The following is a 24,523-nucleotide window of genomic DNA, read 5'->3' on the forward strand; positions in this document are numbered from 1 at the left end:
CTTCTATTCTTGATAATCAGCCTTGCTGAAGCTGATAGGTGAGGGTTGCAGCCCCCAGCTGTGAGTTTTGCCTGGCTGGAAAAAGGGGAACCCATGCCAGTTTTTTTTAAATTATTTATTTACAGCCAGGTGCCGGCTAATGAATACTCCCATCAGCTGCTCCTTTTCTCACGGTTATTAGCTGCAGCAGGTGTCAGTTGATGGGAGCAGTAGTCCCATCAGCCGACACTAATGACTGGATTTAAACTTTATACCTCTGATCAGAGCTGCGGGCTCACGCTGTCATTTGACAGCATACGAACCGTTGCTATCTGACTGGCAGTACTGATTTTACGGCCTATCAGAAGCAGTGTTTGCCGTTCTGTCATGCACATGACAGTGCGACAAACACCTGGTGCTCGGGGGGTGGGGGGCAAACCCAAACAGCAACACGGACTTCCTGGTGAAGTCTGTGTTCTGTTTCCATTCCTGAACAGTAGGTGTACGGTACGGTACGGTAGGGTACGGTCGCCAAACTTTACTGTTCGGGTTCACCCATCTCTACTTGTGAGGTCTGCTGCATTCTAGTTTGTGATACAATAACCTTTAGCATGCACTGACCATTGATTAGGTTATACTTGTAACTATGGTCTCATCTCACTAACTCTGTAATCTCACGCCATTGACTTGTTTTGATGATTGCATCATTTGATTATTAGAGTAGAAATAATTTTACATTGTGCATGACAAAGAAGGCATCCATCATTCCAGGTAGGGAACCTATTGTTAAAAATGTGAATACTATTGTTCATTACTGTTACTAGTGATCTAGTGTATGTTTTTTTCTGTCATTTCATGCTAAATGTTTTATTATGTTATTAAAATTAAATATTTACCCCTTGTTTTATTTAAATGATAATAAATAGCTAGCTATGACCTTAGCATATGAATGGGAAACCTGCTTTGATCTAAAGCACAAATATTAAAACATTCTCTTTGCTTATGCTTTATTGAAAAAGTAAAAAACATGCTGAATGACCTGTTTTTGGTTCTGAAGATCTTCTACTGTGGCCAACATCATGTATACTCCTTTCATGTGACTGGGATGAAGGGATGCTCTTCTTAAGATTCACTGAAGATACACTTTTCTGCTGCTCTCTGAAAGCTGAAGAAATTCTTTGCTGTGACCTGACAGGCGAAGTGCTCCTTGGCGGTGTTCTAGCTGGTGAAGTTGATCTAAGTGGTGTTCTTGCTGGTGAGGTAGACCTAAGTGTTGCTCTTGCTGGTGATGTAGGATTAAGTGATGGTCTTGCTGGTGAGGTAGACCTAAGTGGTGTTCTTGCTGGTGAGGTAGACCTAAGTGGTGTTCTTGCTGGTGAGGTAGACCTAAGTGGTGTTCTTGCTGGTGAGCTAGACCTGAGTGGTGTTCTAGCTGGTGAAGTAGATCTAAACAGTGTTCTAGCTGGCGAAGTAGATCTAAGGGGTGTTCTAGCTGGTGAAGTAGATCTAAGTGGTGTTCTAGCTGGTGAAGTTGATCTAAGTGGTGTTTTTGCTGGTGAGCTAGACCTAAGTAGTGTTCTTGTTGGTGAAGTAGAACTAAGCGGTGTTCTAGCTGGTGAAGTAGATCTAATTGGTGTTCTAGCTGGTGAAGTAGATCTAAGCGGTGTTCTAGCTGGTGATGTAGATCTAAGTGGTGTTCTAGCTGGTGAAGTAGATCTAAGCGGAGTTCTAGCTGGTGAAGTTGATCTAAGTGGTGTTCTAACTGGTGAAGTCAACCTAAGCGGTGTACTAGCTGGTGAAGTAGATCTAAGTGGTTTTCTAGTTGATGAAGTAGACCAAAGCTGTGTTCTAGCTGGTGAAGTAGACCTAAGTGGTGTTCTAGCTGGTGAAGTAGATCTAAGCGGTGTGCTAGCTGGTAAGGTAGACCTAAGAGATGTTCTAGCCGGTGAGGGACATTGTGTTCTTGCAGGAGAGGTACTTTGCTGTATTCTGACTGGAGAAGTATATATATGCTCATCTTTCATATTTGTGTTTGCCTTTACATAGGACTCAATGGATCTTTTCTGTTGGGATCTTAAATGCGAAGATTCATTGTGCTGTGTTTTTGGAGTGATGTAATTTTGTTGCAAGGATCTAATGGGAGAAGTGCATCTTTGATGAGAACTTGCAGGAGAAGAACTTCTTTGTTGGGATATTACAGGAGAAGGGTTTCTCTGCTGTGACCACACAGGAGAAGAACTTCTTTGCTGACATCTTACAGGGGAGTAACTTCTCTGTAGTGATGGCACAGGAGAGGAATCTCTTTGGAGAACATTTGCAGGATCCCAACCACTCCTTTGCTGGGACTTTATAGATGAGGAATATTTTTGTTGTTCTTTCACAGACGTGACAGGTGTGAAGCTTCTTTGGATTGGGGTGCTATCTCTTTGTTGAGACCTTATAGAGAAGTTGCCACAATTTCCTGTAAACTGCATCTCGCCTTCTGCTTCAAAAATTCCAGACACTTCTTCATAGATATTTTTCATTCCCCATCCCTAAATAGTACATTTAAACCAATATTAGACCAAATAAATTGTTTTGTACAATGTACTATAACAAAGACTAAAAATTCTAGACGTTTATGCAAATTTCCTAGTAATCTGAATGGAGCTAGCAGAAATTCATTTGTGAGGCCGAATTTCCACCTATCTGTCCTTTCGTCTAAACTTTACCTTTGGCGTGGCAGTGAAACAATGGAAGGTAACTGATGGAGGAACTGATCCCACAATTTTTCATGGGATCGTTTACATCTGTCACATCAGTTCTTGCACCAGATCCTTTGAGGAACTAGATTAGAAATCACTATATGTTTTGCAGTAGAAACTGATGATAAAACCTGATGACAATCTATGCCATTTTGACATCAGATGTCATTAGTTGTGGTGCAAGAAAACTGACCCGTGTGACATAGATATATGGAACTCATGGAAGTAATGGCGCTGTAATACTGATTATATTGATATGTTTTGTGAAGACTAGAGATCCGCTTTGTGGTTCTTCTTTAATCACCATCTGAAGTTTTCTGCTAATTAGCTTTTGGTGCACGGGGGCCGGACTGTACGATAGGTCTTCTCATCCTGGTCTGTGATTCCCTAGTTCCTCTGCCTGCCTCCGGTCTATTATTCTCCAGCTCCTCCGCCTGTCCCCGGTCTCTGATTCCCTAGTCCCTCCGCCTGCCTCCAGTCTTTGATTGCCCCACCTCTGTGCCTGCCCCGGTCTATGATTTCCCAGACCCTTCACGTGACCCCGGTCTATGATTCCCCAGCCCCTCCACCTGACTCCAGTCTGTGATTATTCGACCCCTCCGTCTGCCCACGGTCTATGATTCCCCAGCCCCTTCATCTGCCCCTGGTCTATGATTCCCCATTCCCTCCACCTGCCCCCGGTCTATGATTGTGGCAGATTATGTGTTATTACAGACATCAATCGTTTTAGGCAAAGCCTTTTTGGTTAGAATAACATTCTCCACTTTTTGTTATAATAAATATATATAAATGTAAAACTGTACCGTAGAGCCGATTTCATCTCTGATGTCTGTACAAGTCACATGGGTGACAGAAATTTGTTCTGTCCATCTGAAAATAAAGATAAAATATTATATCCAATATTTACAGATTTTTGGCCAAGTTGTAATCATTTTTATGTCTGACTCAGGCATTGTGAGAACTTAGCGTTCTAAGTAGCAAAGATCAATATGGTAAGTTGTGTGAACAACAATATATTGGTGTATTTTATATTATATTTACCGTACATTTGTGTTTTTCTTTTTTTACTATGTACTTTCGCACAAGTACAGCATATAGGTTCATACTTTTTTTAAGAAAGTCAAAAGGAATATATATATGTTCTTTAAGGCCGCGGGTAAATGTACTGAAGCACGCTAAGTACTAGAGGACCATATGCATCCCCCATTTCTGAGGGAGAATATTATTATAATATGCCATCTGATTCACTCATATAAAATCAGAGGTATACAGCGTACAAAAAGCTCCAAATGAGTCCTGTATTAAGGCTCCACACAAATTCAAGGGTTGCTTGAAGCCATAATACCCTTGAGTTTGAAGCCATAATACCCATGTGTCTACAGGTCCCTTGGTCTATTGGATGTTGAATTTTGTCAACTTTTCTAATATTTTTATTTAATATTAATGTCCAATAAAATGTTACTTCTTGGTTCACAACATCTCAGCAGTCCTTTCCTGGTCAAGTCCAGTCCCAACAAAACATGCCATTACTAATGGTCCTATTGTCTCGTTGTTTGACTAGCAGGGTTTCCACACCATCGGATGTTGGTCTACACTTATTTTATCATTTTTCAGCATAAAGTAAAAAAAAATGCCGGAAAGTATCGTATATATTTTATGTCATAGGCATACATGTTTCAGTAAGGATCGCACACTACACAGGACTCAGCATGAAAACAACACAGACAGAGTATACTGATGCATAATTGATAAGAAGACCTTTAGTTAGGAGCCTTAGTGAGAAGATTGCATTGCTCTTACTCACCTGTCCTCTGCGTTTCTGTTCTCCTCCCAGGTGTATAGTTCACATTCAGGTGACACAATGCACAAAGGATTGCTGGGATCACAATTGTCTGAAGATGCGAGCACATCGAAATACAGAGCGTGTAGCTCAGAGAGGTCAGTGGAGCCCTGCATACAAGCGGAAAGGGGCATCAGGCCATGGCAGACAGATTTACAGATGTGTGAATAAATATGTCCAGGGTCAGGGAGAATGTCTTCTACAAGAAAACGACTTAAAAAAATAGTCACTGAAACCTAACATTGTTTTAAACCCGGGATTGGGAACCTCAGGCCTCAGGGCCATTTACGGCCCTCGATGACCTTTTATCAGGCCCACAGGCAGACTCTCAGGGACCACATTCTTGGGCAGGGAGGTGTATTTTGATTACAATCAGCTGTTTAATTTCTCCTTGCTCTGTTAGCACACATACACAGTGTTCACTACTGAACACTGAAGGGCATGCAATGAAAGATTACGTCCTGACAGTGCCAGAGTCAGGATGTACTTTGTGGGCCGAGTTTGTACGGCCTCCGAAGAATGGAATAAATATCCAAATGGCCCTTGGCAGAAAAAAAAAATCCCCATCCCTGTTTTACACCATACAGGGAGAGACTCAATGATGGAATGTCTGAAAGGTGGTGGTTTCCTGATGGCGAAGACCACCTAGGTGATTGGGTGTCAGACATATTAGCTGCATGGAAGCTAATGTGATGCGGGTGAGCTCAAATAGAATGATAGTGCAGCGCCCCAGAGACCTGGTCGTTGCAGTATGGCCCCAAGGCGAGTAGCGGTACGTCCGATGGCACTAAAGAGTTCTCCTGACCAGGTATCACCAGAACCCATTACACTTCACACTCCGGCCACTAAGGGGAGAAAAAGGCTTTATTTATTGGGCCACTCCTCACACTGGTAAAACTAGGGGCTGGGGAGGAAGTTAGTCAGAAGCTGACTGGGTTGGAACCAGGCAACATCCCGTGGCAGGGGGTGTAGCAGAGAGAAGGCACAGGGGGTCCCTGTCAGGCGTGGGAACCTAGCAGGCGCCTAGCGAACGGAACGTAAGGGAACCGCGCCTGCACACCTTGCGGCGGTATCCTAAGAAGGAGACAAGAGGGGAAGAATATTGTGGAACAGTGTAAACGAGATCAGCACAAAGGAGAGCCAGTAAGAGTCGTGCCGAGAGAGGAAGGCAACAGCTTACTGAGGCGCGTAGTCGGTGGTCGGTGGTAGGAGTAACTGACTTCAGGCCTTACTTCAAATTCCGCTGGACAGTTAATCATAGGTTGGCTGTCTACCTTTTACACCTACGAAGACATAGGGGGCAACATTGGGAGAGGGGCGTCTCTAGGGTCCCGGAAGACCTCCAAGCCTTCCCGTCAAACGGGTGGCGTCCTAGCCATACTATATCTGGGGGAAGTTAGAAACTAGCAACATCTGGAACCAAAGAACGAGAACGAGAGAGAAAGCTGTAAAGAACGAACGAGAGCAGCAGTTGTGAGGACTATTCCGAATGCTCAGCAGGGTAGAACTACAACATACAGGCGCTATTGGTAGGCAACGATTTCCATCTGCGAGGGAAACTCTGGATGTGCCCATCGGACCGGCCGGTCTCTGATAGCCCGGTTGAACGTGCTCTGGACTGAGTGTACTGAAGCCTTCAGTAAAAGGTAAAGAGACTGCAACCCTGTGTCCTCGTTATTGCCTGCACCTCACACCATCACCATCCACACTACTGGGAAGCCCTGGGGATTTACTTCACCTGTGGGAAGGTATACCATCCGGCTGCTATTCCATCACCCCAGTGGTCCCCACAGCAGCGTCGGTCACCCTGACCGAACACCACAGGTGGCGTCACGAACTACTGACAGACTGTACTACCATTTTCATTGGACGCCCCTTAGCAGGGTCACGACCGGGTCCAGCCACCGTGTCAACCGCAGAACCGAAGGAGAAGGGACCGGTACCGAGTGACTTGTGGCCCTGTGTCTGGGGGCGCTCCAATAGCATCGTAGAGTTGGAAGAGACCTCTGGGGTCATCGTCTCGCAATGCAGGATTCACTAAACCATCTCAGACAGATGTCTGTCCAGCCTCTGTTTGAAGACTTCCATTGAAGAAGAACTCACCACCTCTTGTGGCCGCCTGTTCCACTCATGGATCACCCTTACTGTCCAAAGTTGTCAGTAGACCCCTTAACGTAGACCCATATTCACTATCCTGCCTATAGTAGTGGTGGCCCCTGTTCAACCTGATTTGATGTAACTTTATATGTAATATGCTTTTGCAGAAAGAGTAAGTTATTATAAGTCCCCCATTATGTTTTACCTCATAACCGTGGTGAGGGGGAGTTTGAATAGAGAGACAGTCAAGTGTGTGGCAGCCGCTCTATGCAGGTCCCAAGGGCCTTATACTTATCACCTGTGCTGTGGATAGGTGATAAAAGTAGATTACCATTCTGGAAAATCTATACAAACAGCCTACTAGATTAAACTACATCTGTAGTTGAAAGCATAGGGCTCAAAACCAGGGCAGCAAGATGGCGTTATGATAACTGTGAGAGGCAGAAACTCTTGTGGGGTTCATCATGAGATAGGCAGAAGACCAGTCGTTTTAACAGTAGATATTTATGCCCCAAAATGCTTGGCATGAGAGATGATTTCAGACATTGTCTGAATTTTCTGAGACAGTAAGGCAATGATGCACTAAAGACCCTGACACTGCTCTACAAGATGGCCGACATGACCGAGCAAGTATTCATAAAGCATACATTTATATTAATATTGGCTAGAGACATGTTGATATCAATCTCCCTATTAGGCTGGGATCACACATGCGAAAAATACGTCCGAGTCTCGCATGGTAATACCCGGCATTGCCGCCGTCACTCAGGAGCGGAGCGTCAGCCGCACGCTACGCTCCTGAGTGACGGCGGCAATGCCAGGTATTACCATGCGAGACTCGGACGTATTTCTCACACGTGTGATCCCGGCCTTAGTGCTTCTAGATAATAGGCGGAGTGCATTGCTCCAGATTAATGCCTACATATGAAATACCAAAGGGTATTAACAAACCACTCACACATATATAGTACCTAAAAGAGTTTTTTTAATTTTTATTGCACAATTTTTAAAAGAATTACGGTATGTATACAAAATGTATACAAAGGTTTTTATAAAATAGAAGAATCAAGTAATCCAGGAGGCACATCCATTAAAGGGAAAGACTAGAAATTTTCATCTGTTACAACTCGCAGTCCTCAAGAAAGCATTTCCTTCAAAACGCGCGTTGGGGTGGCTGAGGTGGTCTCCACTTTATATTATGGGTAAGCAGATACAAAATTTATGATGTATCTAAGTGTGTCCTTTTAATTATGAACAACTATGCTGGATTTGTGTTTGGTTATGGGATATAGTTGTAACAGATGTGAATTGCTAGCCGTTGCTTTTAATGGATGTGTCATGTAGTCCTCCTGCTTTGTGTAATCCCATTCCCACCAGTGATAGGCAGCTTTCTGCCTATGCACAGTGTACACAGAGAGCTGCTGATCAATGTTGTGGGCAGGTTATACACAGCTCAGCATTCCGACACCTGCTAGATCTGTGGCGGATAAAATTGTTTTCTGTCACAACTGCTGCTAAGTGACACACCACTGGCATCAGGGTCTCTGCCCCTACACCATGCTGCTCTCAGATATGGTATCAAATACCTGGTGACAGATTCCCTTTAGAGTTATGGGTAGAAGTTCATACAAAAAGGAAACGAGCATGATTAAGATACCATGAGCAGAGACACTGGTGGAAGCAGAATAAATACAGAAGGTACTGTACATGGACTCGTCATGTGCCCCAGTACAAGTTGACAATATTTAACCATAAAAGTGACATGTGGGTAGTATTTTCCCAGTCTAGGAGCAGGACTGTTATCTGTAAAGCATATGAGATCCAAAGGACTCACTGTAAAATATCCAAGGTGACAAATGTGCTATCCTGCACAGAAAGCCGGTGATCGCCTTTTGCCAAAACAGATGGGCAATTATATAATCTCAACACAGTAATGGAAGCAGTGAGACCCTGCACACAAGGATATTGAGCCTGTGCACATGGTACAGACATCCAGAAAGCAGTAAGGAACTGCAAAAAACGGAATCTGCCAAAGTATGAAAAAAAATAATGTCATGACATCACCGGAAGTAAGAGCAGAAGAGAAAAGTGACAGTGATCAGACTACTGCTCAACAAATAGCCAAAGACAGTATAAGCTGAGAAAATACAAGTCCACAGATAGAGCAAAGAAAATTCTCATGGTGCTAGCGGTGACGTCATGAAGATTACCGTAGTTCATCAGCCGGCTCACAGAGAACTGAGCGTGGGAACAGCTGGCAGTGACAGGCGGTAACCTCCATGGTGTTACCACTTGTCACTGAAACTGCGGAAACTCAGTGTTTCCTGGATGTCATGGTGAACGGTTGAGTCATGCCACTGTTCATCAGGGCATCTAGACGTAGCAGAGCTGGATTATGGATTATCTTCTTGTTAGATAGGTGAGGAATTTGTTTTTTTAGTATTTTAATTCTCACAGTAATAAATGGGGGGAAAAAAAGGGTCGGGGAGTATTTATTTCAAATACAATTCTTTATTCTTGCTGTGTGTTTATTTCAAAACTTACTATGGGGTTAGTAATGGGGGCATCTTGTAGACGCCACTCCATTACTAATGAGGGCTGATGTTGGAAGCCTGGGAGGGGGGGGGACAATATCCATGGCCCCTTCCCAGGCTATTAATATCAACCCACAGCTGTCTGTGTAGCCTTTGCTGGTTGGAATTTATAGGGGGAACCTATGTCATGTTTTTTTCTGGGGTCTCCCATAACATAGTAACATAGTTAGTAAGGCCGAAAAAAGACATTTGTCCATCCAGTTCAGCCTATATTCCATCATAATAAATCCCCAGATCTACGTCCTTCTACAGAACCTAATAATTGTATGATACAATATTGTTCTGCTCCAGGAAGACATCCAGGCCTCTCTTGAACCCCTCGACTGAGTTCGCCATCACCACCTCCTCAGGCAAGCAATTCCAGATTCTCACTGCCCTAACAGTAAAGAATCCTCTTCTATGTTGGTGGAAAAACCTTCTCTCCTCCAGACGCAAAGAATGCCCCCTTGTGCCCGTCACCTTCCTTGGTATAAACAGATCCTCAGCGAGATATTTGTATTGTCCCCTTATATACTTATACATGGTTATTAGATCGCCCCTCAGTCGTCTTTTTTCTAGACTAAATAATCCTAATTTCGCTAATCTATCTGGGTATTGTAGTTCTCCCATCCCCTTTATTAATTTTGTTGCCCTCCTTTGTACTCTCTCTAGTTCCATTATATCCTTCCTGAGCACCGGTGCCCAAAACTGGACACAGTACTCCATGTGCGGTCTAACTAGGGATTTGTACAGAGGCAGTATAATGCTCTCATCATGTGTATCCAGACCTCTTTTAATGCACCCCATGATTCTGTTTGCCTTGGCAGCTGCTGCCTGGCACTGGCTGCTCCAGGTAAGTTTATCATTAACTAGGATCCCCAAGTCCTTCTCCCTGTCAGATTTACCCAGTGGTTTCCCGTTCAGTGTGTAATGGTGATATTGATTCCCTCTTCCCATGTGTATAACCTTACATTTATCATTGTTAAACCTCATCTGCCACCTTTCAGCCCAAGTTTCCAACTTATCCAGATCCATCTGTAGCAGAATACTATCTTCTCTTGTATTAACTGCTTTACATAGTTTTGTATCATCTGCAAATATCGATATCTTACTGTGTAAACCTTCTACCAGATCATTAATGAATATGTTGAAGAGAACAGGTCCCAATACTGACCCCTGCGGTACCCCACTGGTCACAGCGACCCAGTTAGAGACTATACCATTTATAACCACCCTCTGCTTTCTATCACTAAGCCAGTTACTAACCCATTTACACACATTTTCCCCCAGACCAAGCATTCTCATTTTGTGTACCAACCTCTTGTGTGGCACGGTATCAAACGCTTTGGAAAAATCGAGATATACCACGTCCAATGACTCACCGTGGTCCAGCCTATAGCTTACCTCTTCATAAAAACTGATTAGATTGGTTTGACAGGAGCGATTTCTCATAAACCCATGCTGATATGGAGTTAAACAGTTATTCTCATTGAGATAATCCAGAATAACATCCCTCAGAAACCCTTCAAATATTTTACCAACAATAGAGGTTAGACTTACTGGCCTATAATTTCCAGGTTCACTTTTAGAGCCCTTTTTGAATATTGGCACCACATTTGCTATGCGCCAGTCCTGCGGAACAGACCCTGTCGCTATAGAGTCCCTAAAAATAAGAAATAATGGTTTATCTATTACATTACTTAGTTCTCTTAGTACTCGTGGGTGTATGCCATCCGGACCCGGAGATTTATCTATTTTAATCTTATTTAGCCGGTTTCGCACCTCTTCTTGGGTTAGATTGGTGACTCTTAATATAGGGTTTTCATTGTTTCTTGGGATTTCACCTAGCATTTCATTTTCCACCGTGAATACCGTGGAGAAGAAGGTGTTTAATATGTTAGCTTTTTCCTCGTCATCTACAACCATTCTTTCCTCACTATTTTTTAAGGGGCCTACATTTTCAGTTTTTATTCTTTTACTATTGATATAGTTGAAGAACAGTTTGGGATTAGTTTTACTCTCCTTAGCAATGTGCTTCTCTGTTTCCTTTTTGGCAGTTTTAATTAGTTTTTTAGATAAAGTATTTTTCTCCCTATAGTTTTTTAGAGCTTCAATGGTGCCATCCTGCTTTAGTAGTGCAAATGCTTTCTTTTTACTGTTAATTGCCTGTCTTACTTCTTTGTTTAGCCACATTGGGTTTTTCCTATTTCTAGTCCTTTTATTCCCACAAGGTATAAACCGCTTACACTGCCTATTTAGGATGTTCTTAAACATTTCCCATTTATTATCTGTATTCTCATTTCTGAGGATATTGTCCCAGTCTACCAGATTAAGGGCATCTCTAAGCTGTTCAAACTTTGCCTTCCTAAAGTTCAATGTTTTTGTGACTCCCTGACAAGTCCCCCTAGTGAAAGACAGGTGAAACTGCACAATATTGTGGTCGCTATTTCCTAAATGCCCAACCACCTGCAGATTTGTTATTCTGTCAGGTCTATTAGATAGTATTAGGTCTAAAAGTGCTGCTCCTCTGGTTGGATTCTGCACCAATTGTGAAAGATAATTTTTCTTGGTTATTAGCAGAAACCTGTTGCCTTTATGGGTTTCACAGGTTTCTGTTTCCCAGTTAATATCCGGGTAGTTAAAGTCCCCCATAACCAGGACCTCATTATGGGTTGCAGCTTCATCTATCTGCTTTAGAAGTAGACTTTCCATGCTTTCTGTTATATTTGGGGGTTTGTAACAGACCCCAATGAGAATTTTGTTACCATTTTTCCCTCCATGAATTTCAACCCATATGGACTCGACATCCTCATTCCCTTCGCTAATATCCTCCCTTAAAGTGGACTTTAGACAAGACTTTACATAGAGACAAACCCCTCCTCCTCTCCGATTTTTACGATCCTTTCTAAACAGACTGTAACCCTGTAAGTTGACTGCCCAGTCATAGCTTTCATCTAACCATGTCTCGGTTATTCCCACTATGTCAAAGTTACCTGTAGATATTTCTGCTTCTAGTTCTTCCATCTTGTTTGTCAGGCTTCTGGCGTTTGCGAGCATGCAGTTTAGAGGATTTTGTTTTGTTCCAATCTCCTCACTGTGGATTGTTTTAGAAATGTTCTTACCTCCCTTCTGAGTATGTTTTCCTGGGTCGTCTTTGTTCGAGTCTAATGTTTTTCTTCCCGTCCCCTCTTCTTCTAGTTTAACGCCCTCCTGATGAGTGTAGCGAGTCTTCTGGCGAATGTGTGAAGACTAACCAGTAAACTAACCAGTAAAGGCTAAGCAAACAGCTGTGAGCTGTTATTAATAGGCTAGCAACTTTTTGGGACATTAACCCCTTTAGCAGATTAGTACCATCAACTCCTAGCCGTGTGCTTTCCCTCTGTTAGTTATCAAAATTACTAGGGAGCCCACGCCACTTTTTTAAAATGAATTCTTAATTTTACCCACGATGTACAGCGCGGGTGCTGAATACAACTCCCATCATTGTCACCTGGTTGCGCTGATCACAGGGAGACTAGGCGACAATGATGAAAGCTGCCTTCTGTATCCTCCTTCTGGATGTGATCAATGTGTCATCAGTGTGCACGTGTGAAAAACCTGACATGTGCGCACCACCGTTGAATACGATGGGTGTGCGTGTGTATTTTTATTTGGGGTCCTTAAAAAGCAGACCGCATATAGAAACAAAAAACGGACGTGTGAAGGAGGCCTAACTTCTGACTTATGGTTAGTAAAAAGGCTGCGATCACAAGGTGGCAGATCGCTGCAGAACGGTGCTGGGAAAAGCTGAAGATGGCGGCTGTGAGTGTAATACGAGGGGCAGGGAACCTACATTAGTGGCACCACTCCAGCACTGAAATAAAAAATAACGCTGGAGTGGTGCTTTAACATCTCTGATGCAAAGCAAAAAATTTCAGCATATATGGGCCCACATCTTGGAAAGACATCTGAATCTCAGAAGGGGAAGCCAATAAATGGATAAAGATTGATGAGGAAGAAAAGGTAACCATGAAAAATAAGCAGTTAAACTATAAAAAAAAAAAAATCTTAGGAGTTAAAATCAGAAGGCATTGGCAGGTAGATGAAACTTCTGAGGAAACAGTTAAAAAGACTGTGGCAAAACTTGGTAGATAAAGAGCAAATTGCATGAAGAAAAGTCTAGAGACAGAAAGTGTTAGGACTTGTTCAGGCTTCAAAAAAGAAAGAGAAGGAAATAGAAAGGATAATTATCAAAAAGAACGACCTGAAGGTTAAGATTGGAGAACTTAGACAAACCATGATGGATTGTTTTGCAAAGTCACTGGTTGCAGAGACCTGATCAAGAGTTTGTGCCCCATCTACTAATCCTGAGCTGATGAGACGTGGTGTGGGACTGCACAAGCTTATACGTAAGGGATTTTCTCACAAACAAAGGTTCATTTTAATCAATAGATCTTGGAATAATAATAATTTCCACAATTGGATGTGTTTAAATAAAATGTTCCTGTGCTGAGATAATCTTATAAATGTGCCCCTGCTGTGTACTGTGTAATGGCCGTGTCTGACCGTACAGGGACATGGTCTGATTTCGCCATGAGTGCTCATTTCGTTGGGGCATGTACCCCATGTCAAAACGCTTTAAAAGAAATGCGCACTCTTCTCAACAGCAGACAGGAGCCAAGGAATTTCTTTTCAAAAGCATTGACGCCAGTGAAGCTGGAAAGGGTTTTTTTCTTTGGGTTTTCAGTTTGACGGAGTATTTTATTTTGATAGAAGCCTACCTATAGGTTTCTCTCTGTCATATTTTTATTTCGAGGCTTTTTCATAATATTTGCAGTGGGTTTTATAATGTGAGATTAGGGAGGGGTCTTGCATTACCTAGATGACTTTTTGTTTATAGGTAATAATGGTTCAGATGTTTGCATGAATCTACTAATAAAATTTCAAGAATTGTACGAGTGGTTTGGAGTTCCATTAGCTGAAGAATAAACTGTCCCTCCTTGTTGTTGTTTAGAATTTTGGGGTATTACCATTGATTCAGAGTCTATGGAATGCAGATTACCGCTGGATAAAGTAAATCGGCTTTGTATTCATTTGGGATTCATGTTAAGCAAAGAAAAGGCAACATTAAAGGAGTTACAGTCGTTGTTAGGCCTGCTGAATTTTTCCCTTAATACCAATGGGTAGGGTCTGTTCAAGGAGATTATATGATGCAACTAAGGGAGCGAAGTCTTCAAAGTCTCATATTAGGTTGAATAAAGTCATGAAAGATAATACAGTCATGGCCAAAAGTATTGACACCCCTGCAATTCTGTCAGATAATACTCAGTTTCTTCCTGAAAATGATTGCAAACACAAATTCTTTGGTATTATTATCTTCATTTAAGTTGTCTTAAATGAAAAAACACAAAAGAGAATGAAGCAAAAAGCAAAACATTGACCATTTCACACAAAACTCCAAAAATGGGCCAGACAAAAGTATTGGCACCCTCAGCCTAATACTTGGTTGCACAACCTTTAGCCAAAATAACTGCGACCAACCACTTCCGGTAACCATCAATGAGTTTCTTACAATGCTCTGCTGGAATTTTAGACCATTCTTCTTTGGCAAACTGCTCCAGGTCCCTGATATTTGAAGGGTGCCTTCTCCAAACTACCATTTTTAGATCTCTCCACAGGTGTTCTATGGGATTCAGGTCTGGACTCATTGCTGGCCACCTTAGAAGTCTCCAGTGCTTTCTCTCAAACCATTTTCTAGTGCTTTTTGAAGTGTGTTTTGGGTCATTGTCCTGCTGGAAGACCCATGACCTCTGAGGGAGACTCAGCTTTCTCACACTGGGCCCTACATTATGCTGCAAAATTTGTTGGTAGTCTTCAGACTTCATAATGCCATGCACATGGTCAAGCAGTCCAGTGCCAGAGGCAGCAAAGCAACCCCAAAACATCAGGGAACCTCCGCCATGTTTGACTGTAGGCTTCCATTTGAGCAAACGACAGACGGCGACGGATCGGTCGCTGTCCGATTTTTTTACATACACAAAAAACAATACTTTGTCCGTTGTCTCCGGCCGCCGGACAAACAATTTTTGACGGATCCAACAAATGACAGATGAAACGTGAGGCCATCCATCGCTAATACAAGTCTATGAGAAAAAAATGGATCTGGAGGCATCAGTCACCGGATTCGTTTTTTTTTTCCAAAATTCGATGGATTGCGACTGATAGCAAAAAAATGATGTGTGAAAGGGGCCTTATATTGTCTCAAACAGAACATTTGGTTGAAAGCATGATATATTGAAGGTTGTAAGAATAGTGTAGCTGATGCCCTTTCTCGTCGCCAGTGGGAAGCATTTTGTGTATTGGTACCAGGAGCGGAGCAAGAAGGGATTCATTGTCCGGCTCATCTATGGGATCTCATTTGGGACTGATTCCGTCATATATCTAGAACTCGATTGCTGTGACAACATGGGCTGGCTATACAGCCGCTTGGATGGAATGGAGGAATTTTTGTTTAGTGCGGGATTTAGACTTTAATATAAGCCATGTAGAATCAGCTTTGTTATTTGTTGAATATTTATTGTCCAGGAATCTATCCTCGTCATCTATTTCTAAAACATTAGCAGGCATTTCCTTTTTTGAGATTATTGGGTAAGGTGTCATTGCACAGTTTTTTCCCCGTGTGTCTAACCTTAAAAGGCTTTAGAAATAGGTCAGAAGATGGGTCATTGTGTTTTTAAGGGGTTGTGGGACTAATTCTGGGATGTTATTTTATTGATTTTAACATTTTTGATATTATCAGATTTATCTTGTTGATACCTGGACGTTATCAGAATTGATTTTTTAATCCAGCCGGCCTAGGATACATGAACGGATCATACTTCACGGATCATGTTGAATGAATGAATGAATAAATGATATTTGTAGTATTATTTGTTATTTGGTAGCTGTATATTGTGGTATATAGTTTAGTAGTTGATAGTTATCATTAATTAATAGTCACCAGCAATTTATTATTGATTAGTCACTTGTGTATTATATTTAATGTACAATAAAACATATATATTTTTTATGGTAATATTATTAGTATTATGATTAAAAATGTAGTATTTTAATAATATATTAGCACTAGTACACTGAGGGTATAGGTTGTGTGTCCTTAAGGCATAGGTTTTTAATGTAATATGTATTGTATATTTGATTGCGGGCTAGGATGATCAGAAGTCCCCATTTTACATTATGCGGTAAGGCTGCGTGGTGTCCATTAGGATTAACATCGGTGTAAAGGTTATTCTCAGTTGTGGCCTCTAGGGTGCACGCTGTTCCAGTCCGGCTGCGTATAGGCTTCAGTCGTCCCCGGCAATAGAGACTTAGCTGACACGCATAGCGCTCATAATTGAGTGCGTGGGTGTTTGCGGTCCACTGTCCGGTGACGATGAGGTCATTTCCGGTACACGGCGGAAAGTGATAGCGCGCCACATATTCCTATGGCCACACTGATGTAGGTTTTACCTCGCAGCTGTTTGATTACTGGGTGATGTGTATATAAGGTCCGGCATCCCTCTACCCTGACACGCCCCCTGAGGAAGTGTGGACGAAACGCGCGTCGGGGTGCAGGAACGAGCACGCAGATATCATACACTATGTAAGTGATCTATTTCTTTATATATAGACAAGAGCTTTAGCTTTGGGGTGCCTTTTTGTAAGTGTGAGATTTATTTACTAATTGTGCATGTTTATTAACAGCAGACAGTTTATCTATGCAATCTAGCATTTGGCACCTTTAATGAGATAGTTTAGGCAAAGGAGTATTGCCTTGCCTTGTGCTATAAGCTCAATGTGCACTTTGTCTAGTGAGACCTATGATTCATACAGGTGTTGTTTTTTGATATTATGGGTAATCTGTGTTCCTCACATTGGAGGTAATTCTTTTTAATATAATTGTATGTGTTTCATCTTGTGATTATTAATTAAATATTATATTAATTTATTTTTGTGCATTGTGTGATGTGTCATTGTTCGCCCTTCAACAGCGACTATTGACCAATTTTTTGATTATGGTGGTTTTGTAACACAATGAAAACTGTAGGATCACAATACCAGTTGATTTAATATATTGAAGGTTGTAAGAATAGTGTAGCTGATGCCCTTTCTCGTCGCCAGTGGGAAGCATTTCGTGTATTGGTACCAGGAGCGGAGCAAGAAGGGATTCATTGTCCGGCTCATCTATGGGATCTCATTTGGGACTGATTCCGTCATATATCTAGACCTCGATTGCTGTGACAACATGGGCTGGCTATACAGCCGCTTGGATGGAATGGAGGAATTTTTGTTTAGTGCGGGATTCAGACTTTAATATAAGCCATGTAGAATCAGCTTTGTTATTTGTTGAATATTTATTGTCCAGGAATCTATTATCGTCATCTATTTCTAAAACGTTAGCAGGTATTTCCTTGTTTCTGAGATTATTGGGTGAGGTGTCATTGCACAGTTTTTTCCCCGTGCATCTAACCTTAAAAGGCTTTAGAAAATTGTCAGCTAAGTCAGATGTTAGACCTCCAATTTGGTTTGCAAGGGAATAGGAGCACACCTATTTTATAGGAACTCCTGCAATTTCCCTGATTCAAGTTGCTAAGGCCTACAAAAAAGTGGAAATTTCGGACCCAAAGCATTTATAAGTATGCCTGGTACAAGTTATAAGAAGAGGGGACCTATTTTTGTGGAGGAAAACCCTTCCCCAGGACGAGAAAGCAGAGGGGGCTCTGGAGGAGCCTTTCCCGCACCTGGAGGTAAACATGCCGGACTTGCAGCTTGGAAGCCGACCCCCTGCCGGGCCCCGGCAAAACCGGGGATTTCTAAGAAGCAGCAGACCCGTGGGACACCGACCGGGTTGACACTCCCTCTTACCGTGACTCCAGCAGTGATGAGTGGGGGCGGTGAGAAGAAGCTGAGTGCCGCGGTGCACCCGAGCGCCAGGGGGAAGTGTACAGCGGCTGAGGATGACAGAGGCTACGTTCACATTAGCGTCGCGTCGCCGTTGTGTCGGCGACGCAAGGAAAAACGCGCGCAAACGCGCGCAAAAACGCGCGCGTTTTGCGACGCGTGCGTCGTTTTTTGCCGAAATCGGACGCAAGAAAAATGCAACTTGTAGCGTTTTCTTGCGTCCGACGCTAGCGTCTAAAACGACGCACGTGTCGGAAAACGCGTGCAAAAAGACGCACGCGTCCCCTATGTTAAACATAGGGGCGCGTCGCCGCTGCATCGCCGCTGCGTCGCCGACGCAACAGCGACGCACATTAGCGTAACGCTAATGTGAACGTAGCCTTAGCGATTTCCCCACAGCAAGCACCCGGCAAGACGGACTATGGACGGGCCATCCATAGTCAGAGGAGCAGCCTGAGTCACAAAGCACAGGAGTTTGTGCTGAAGACCTGGGCAGCGGCTGGATCCCGGACTCTGAGAGCAGCATTGCCGACACAAGAAGAGGCACCGCCACATATAGAAAGGGAAAACACAGGAACACGCCGGGGGAGCTTCGACATGGAGGAGGAAAGCACCACACTAGGAACAGCTGACAGAAGATCGAGTTCTGAGCTGGAGACCGGAGGGGGCCAATGGACATCAGCGCTGGTAAGCAGATCGCAGCATCTTCCCGCACAACACATACAAACATTCCCCTATAAGCATATTACAGGGGATTTAAGTCTGATCACCTGCGCTGATGGGAGGCATGATATTTCTAAATTACAATCAAATGGCCATAACCGTATTGAAATAACCCCTTCCTGCTAGACCATCACAGGCATTCAGAATGAGAGGCTTAAATGAACACTACCAGGGGATGTCTCTGAGAGTCCTAGAATTCTAATGAACAGTCGTTCTATAGGGCTCTGGACACTTCCTTTAAAAGATTTGATGCTTCTCTAAAGGCTCATGGGGGTGGAGGAGACGAGGACGTATCGAGGACACTCAAAAGAGGTTTTTGAGAATATTGACACTTCTGATCATAATTCAAGTGAATTTTCTGACAGTTCCTCAATAAGCGAGGTTCCATGTGAGAACTTTAAACCTGTTGAAAAACATAATTCTGAAAGTCCTTCCCCTAAGCTACTACTACTGGAAGAGATTCCTGCATCCGACAATTACCCGACTGAGGGCTTCATGGTGACTTTGCTTTAAACCTTTCTAATCTCAACGAATCTTTGTGGAAAAGGAGCCAATTTTGATTCTAAACAAATAAATAATTCAAAAGCATCCGAAGCTTTCATAAAAAGACCTTTTTGTCAGGCAGGGAGATATGAGTAACTCTCACCGATGCTAATTCCTGGGGAAATAGTACCTGGAGATAGCCACAGACTCCCAGAAATGCAGGGCAAGCTAGACTGGAGAGAGACACTGCTTCAGTCCTGTCAGGACCTGAATCACCTGACTGGTGATGGGCGTGGTCTAAGCTCAGGGAGCTAGAAGCTGAAGGAAAACTCCTACGGTAGAAAGGTAACTACCAAACAGAGCTACCTAGGGGCACAGACAGAGACGTAAACAGATCAGGCCGGGGTCAGAGCACGGGATAGCATAACGGTACCAAGGGACAAGACAAAAGGAGTGTAGGGGCCAAGCCGAGATCAATACCGAACGGGCAGAGAAAGTACAGAGAGGGAATCCAATACACAGTGTCCAGAGAACAGACCGAGTCAAAGAGCCAAGAAATCAAGCAAACCAGGTACACAGCGCGAAACACACTCAGGGGTCAACACACTTAGCCAAAGACGGAAGTATCACTGAGAAAGGAAACTCCCAGATGGAGGCTATAAAAAGTCCACCCAGGATCAGTGTGAGGCTACAGGAGTTAACCCTAAAGGAACTGAAACAGACAAACAATGACAGTACCCCCCTCTCAACGGGGGGCCACTGGACCCCCAGGCTTACCCGGATACCTAGAATGAAATGCACGAACTAAGCGATCTGCGTGTATCAAGCGGGCAGCAACCCAGGACCTGTCCTCAGGACCATACCCCTTCCAATGAACCAGATACTGTACAGACCGCCGCACCAACCTGGAATCCACAATGTGATCAATCTCATATTCCATGTGACCCTCAACCAAAACAGGAGGCGCAGCGGACCCAGACTCCCCCCGAACTGGCACAAAAGGTTTCAGTAGGGATTTATGGAAGACATTAGGGATCTTGAATGAGACTGGTAGAAACAACCTGTATGCTACTGGATTGATCTTTTCCACAATCTTGTATGGGCCAATGAACTTGGGGCCCAACTTGGCTGATGGAACCTTCAGCTTAATGTTTCGTGTGGAGAGCCAAACTTCGTCCCCAACCCGAAACACAGGACCTGGGGTTCTTTTCCTGTCAGCGAAAAATTTATATCTCCCTTGAGACCTGGAGATATTCCGCTGAACCTCTGCCCATGTATTCTTTAATCTTTGAACAGAACCCTCAGCCCCGGGACATCCAGAATCCAAACGAGAAAACTCACCGAAATGTGGAATAAAACCATAATTGATCATAAAAGGAGACATACTGGTAGCTTGGCTCACCCGACTATTGAAGGCGAACTCCGCCAACGGCAGTACATCACACCAGTCATTCTGTCTTGCGGAAGTCAGACATCGGAGAATCTGTTCCAGAGACTGATTAGTGCGTTCTGTCTGACCATTGCTCTCTGGGTGGTAGGCAGATGAAAAAGACAGAGAAATCCCCAATTTTTTACAGAAAGCACGCCAAAACTTAGCCACAAACTGCACCCCACGATCAGACACCACATTCAGGGGTACCCCATGCAACCGGACCACATGCTGCACAAACAATCTGGATAAAGTCTCAGCTGACGGTAGTGCGGTCAAAGGTACAAAATGAGCCTGCTTAGAGAACCTGTCCACCACTACCCATACCACTGTATTGCCTCTAGACAAGGGAAGATTGGTAATAAAGTCCATAGACAAATGAGTCCATGGCCTTTCAGGAACTGCCAAGGGCATAAGTTTTCCGGCCGGCCGGCTGTGTGAGTTTTTAGAACGAGCGCAGACCCCACAACCAGAAATGAATTTTTTAACATCAGAACCAAGAGTAGGCCACCAAAAAATCTTAGCCACCGCAAGACGTGTGGCCGAAATACCAGGGTGAGCCGTAAGCTTGGATTCATGAAACTCCTGCAGGAGTTTAAGTCGAAGCTGCAACGGGACAAACAACTTACCCGCCGGCTTGGCAACAGGAGCCAGAGACTGGGCCCCCTCAATCTCTCGTTCTAACTCAGACGAGACTCCTGCCAACACTACCCCAGGGCGAAGAATGGAGGACGGTGGCTCAGGGGGAGACACCGGATGAAAACTACGAGACAAGGCATCAGCCTTAACATTTTTTGACCCCGGACGAAACGTTATAGTAAACTGAAAACGAGAGAAAAAAAGTGACCAACGGGCCTGTCTGGGGGTAAGTCTTTTGGCAGACTCGATATACGATAAATTTTTATGATCGGTAATCACAGTGACCGGGTGATTGGCCCCCTCCAAAAAGTGCCTCCACTCTTCAAACGCCAATTTTACTGCAAGGAGCTCTCTGTTGCCAACATCATAATTCCTTTCAGCAGCAGAGAACTTCCTAGAAAAAACCCCACATGGCCTGAGATTGGTCAGAGTGGCGGGCCCTTGGGACAACACAGCACCAACCCCCACATCAGAGGCATCCACTTCCACAATAAAAGGTTTGGACGGATCTGGCTGTACCAAAACCGGGGCAGTAGAAAAGCATTTCTTCAGAGCAGCAAAGGCCTCCTTTGCGGGCAAGGACCAATTTTTCACATCCGCACCTTTGCATGTTAAATCTGTGAGTGGTTTGACCACCTGCGAAAAGCCCCGAATAAATTTACGGTAATAATTGGCGAACCCCAAGAAGCGCTGAAGCCCCTTAAGATCTCGGGGTTGCACCCAATCAGCAATGGCCTGCACTTTCTTGGGGTCCATACGAAAACCCTCACCGGAAACAATCAACCCCAAAAAAGATAACTCTTGAACAAAAAACAAACATTTCTCTAACTTAGCAAACAGATGATTTTCCCTAAGTCTTTGAAGGATGGTTCGTACATGAATCAGATGAGACTGACTGTCTGATGAGTATATCAGGATATCATCTAAGTAAATCACAACAAATCGACCAATGAGATCAGCAAACACAACATTGATGAAATTCTGAAAAATGGCGGGGGCGTTGGTAAGACCAAATGGCATGACTAAATTTTCAAAAAGTCCCTCAGATGTGAGGAACGCAGTTTTCCATTCGTCCCCCTCCCGGACTCTTATCAAATTATAAGCTCCCCGAAGATCCAGTTTGGAGAACCATTTAGCCCCAGATAATTGATTATACAAATCAGGAATCAACGGGAGAGGATACGTATTCCGAACCGTTGTTTTATTAAGTTCCCGAAAGTCGAGACAGGGACGTAAACCGCCATCTTTTTTTTTTTACAAAAAAGAACCCTGCAGCCACAGGTGAGACAGAGGGACGTATATGACCCTTGCGAAGACTTTCTGCAATGTAATTTTTCATAGCTAAGCGCTCAGGGCCTGACAAATTAAATAGACGGGCTTTAGGCAGTTTAGCCCCCGGGACTAACTCAATGGCGCAATCAAAAGGTCTATGTGGCGGTAACGTCTCGGCCTCGCTTTCTGAGAACACATCTTCGAAGTCTATCAGGTACTCCGGAATACCTTCCAGCTCGACAGATGATACAGACACAGATTTGACAGGTTTAACCAACAATGCAGATTTATAACACAACTTAGAACAATTAGACCCCCATTGAACAATCTCCCCCGTTTTCCAATTAATAACTGGATTATGGCGTTGTAACCAGGGCATACCCAACACCAACCCCGCTGGCAGATTGTCCATAACTAAACAACTTAATTTTTCCTCGTGAGTAGCGCCCACTCTGAGCGAAAACAAATCAGACATAAAGAGGATTCCCTCTTTTGTAAGGGGGGAGGAGTCAATGGCCACCACCTTGACAGGAGTCTTGAGCCTAACTGTCCCTATCTTGCAACGTGTGACCAATTGGGAGTCAATCAGATTGATAGATGAGCCGCAGTCCACAAATGCTGTTGAGAAAGACGAACAACCGTCCACTAACAGCTCCACATGAAGCAACACCTTAGAAAATGAGGACAAATGTACCTGGGGGTCTGAGTAGTCTCCTCGATAACTACCCAGACCTAGTCGTTTCCCGCCGACCGGGTCGATGATGGGCAGGAAGGACACTCCTTCTTCCAATGTCCAGCTTCACCACAGTAGAAACATAACTGCTTTTCCCGCCGGCGTTTTCTCTCTTTTTCTTTTAAGGTGAGAGCACCTACTTCCATAGGCTCAGAAACAGTCTCTTTTCCACTGGAAAACAACGGAGTCTCCACCTGCATCACCCCTCTGGCCCGTAACCTTCGGTCCATTCGGACGGCCTGAGTCATGGCGTCCTCGAGAGTGTTAGGTGGGGGGTGTAATGCCAGGGCATCCTGCAACCGCTCGGACAAGCCTCTACGAAAGAGTCCTCGAAGCGCGGCATCATCCCAAGAAACCTCCGCGGCCCAGCGGCGGAACTCCGTACAGAACCATTCGGCCGAGTGTTTCCCCTGACAGACACTCATCACCATGTCCTCAGCCAATCGCACTCGGTCAGGCTCATCATATATATGCCCGAGGGCCTCAAAGAACGCATTCACCGACATTCTCTCTGGAGCGGTGGGAGGAAGGGAGAATGCCCAAGCCTGCGGGGACCCCCTTAACAGGGACATGACAACCCCTACCCTCTGACTTTCAACCCCAGAGTACCGTGGTCTCAAACTAAAAAAAAGTTTACAACCCTCTTTGAAAACCCTGAACTCTTTCTTGTTCCCAGAAAAAAAGGTCAGGCAATTTTACAGGGGGTTCTGGAGACACCAGTGCAACATCACTCGCCATAGCCCCCTGAAAACCAGAAGACAATGCCCCCTGCACAGTCTCAGTGACCTGCCACTGAGAACGAGCAAGGGCCTGCTGCTCCAGAGTCAAAGCCTGAAACATCTGGCTCAGTTTTTTCATCTGTTCAGATAAAGACTGTATGGGATCCATAACCCTCCCCACAAAACACACCCCAAACAGAGCAGTGAAACAAAAATAACTTAGTGGTCAGTGATAATGTCAGGCAGGGAGATATGAGTAACTCTCACCGATGCTAATTCCTGGGGAAATAGTACCTGGAGATAGCCACAGACTCCCAGAAATGCAGGGCAAGCTAGACTGGAGAGAGACACTGCTTCAGTCCTGTCAGGACCT

The 24,523-nt window shown here is 44.0% G+C and overlaps 1 protein-coding gene across 1 annotated transcript; it reads right to left on the reverse strand.

Annotated features, from left to right (window-relative positions):
• Nucleotides 1-986: 986 nt before the first annotated feature.
• LOC138648098 (uncharacterized) lies at nucleotides 987-23,937 on the reverse strand. The gene is made up of 8 exons (XM_069737603.1): nucleotides 23,572-23,937; nucleotides 21,889-22,062; nucleotides 21,417-21,609; nucleotides 20,264-20,885; nucleotides 20,136-20,143; nucleotides 4,528-4,762; nucleotides 3,527-3,593; nucleotides 987-2,513 (listed from the first exon to the last, which is right to left on the reverse strand). The coding sequence occupies exons 1-8, from the start codon at nucleotides 23,935-23,937 to the stop codon at nucleotides 987-989; spliced, it is 3,192 nt and encodes a 1,063-aa protein (XP_069593704.1).
• Between the last annotated feature and the right edge of the window lie 586 nt (nucleotides 23,938-24,523).

This window comes from Ranitomeya imitator, chromosome 8, assembly GCF_032444005.1.
Source record: "Ranitomeya imitator isolate aRanImi1 chromosome 8, aRanImi1.pri, whole genome shotgun sequence".
Lineage (NCBI taxonomy): Eukaryota > Metazoa > Chordata > Amphibia > Anura > Dendrobatidae > Ranitomeya > Ranitomeya imitator.

What these genes read in the sequence shown, in the direction of transcription:
- LOC138648098 (XM_069737603.1), bottom strand. Translation starts at nt 23,937, where the DNA reads ATGTCGGTGAATGCGTTCTTTGAGGCCCTCGGGCATATATATGATGAG. An exon ending in CTGTTTCTGAGCCTATGGAA is followed by an intron (nt 22,063 to 23,571) that starts GTAGGTGCTCTC and finishes GGCTTTTCGCAG; the next exon opens with GTGGTCAAACCACTCACAGA. An exon ending in TCCTGTTGCCAAGCCGGCGG is followed by an intron (nt 20,886 to 21,416) that starts GTAAGTTGTTTG and finishes CCTACCACCCAG; the next exon opens with AGAGCAATGGTCAGACAGAA.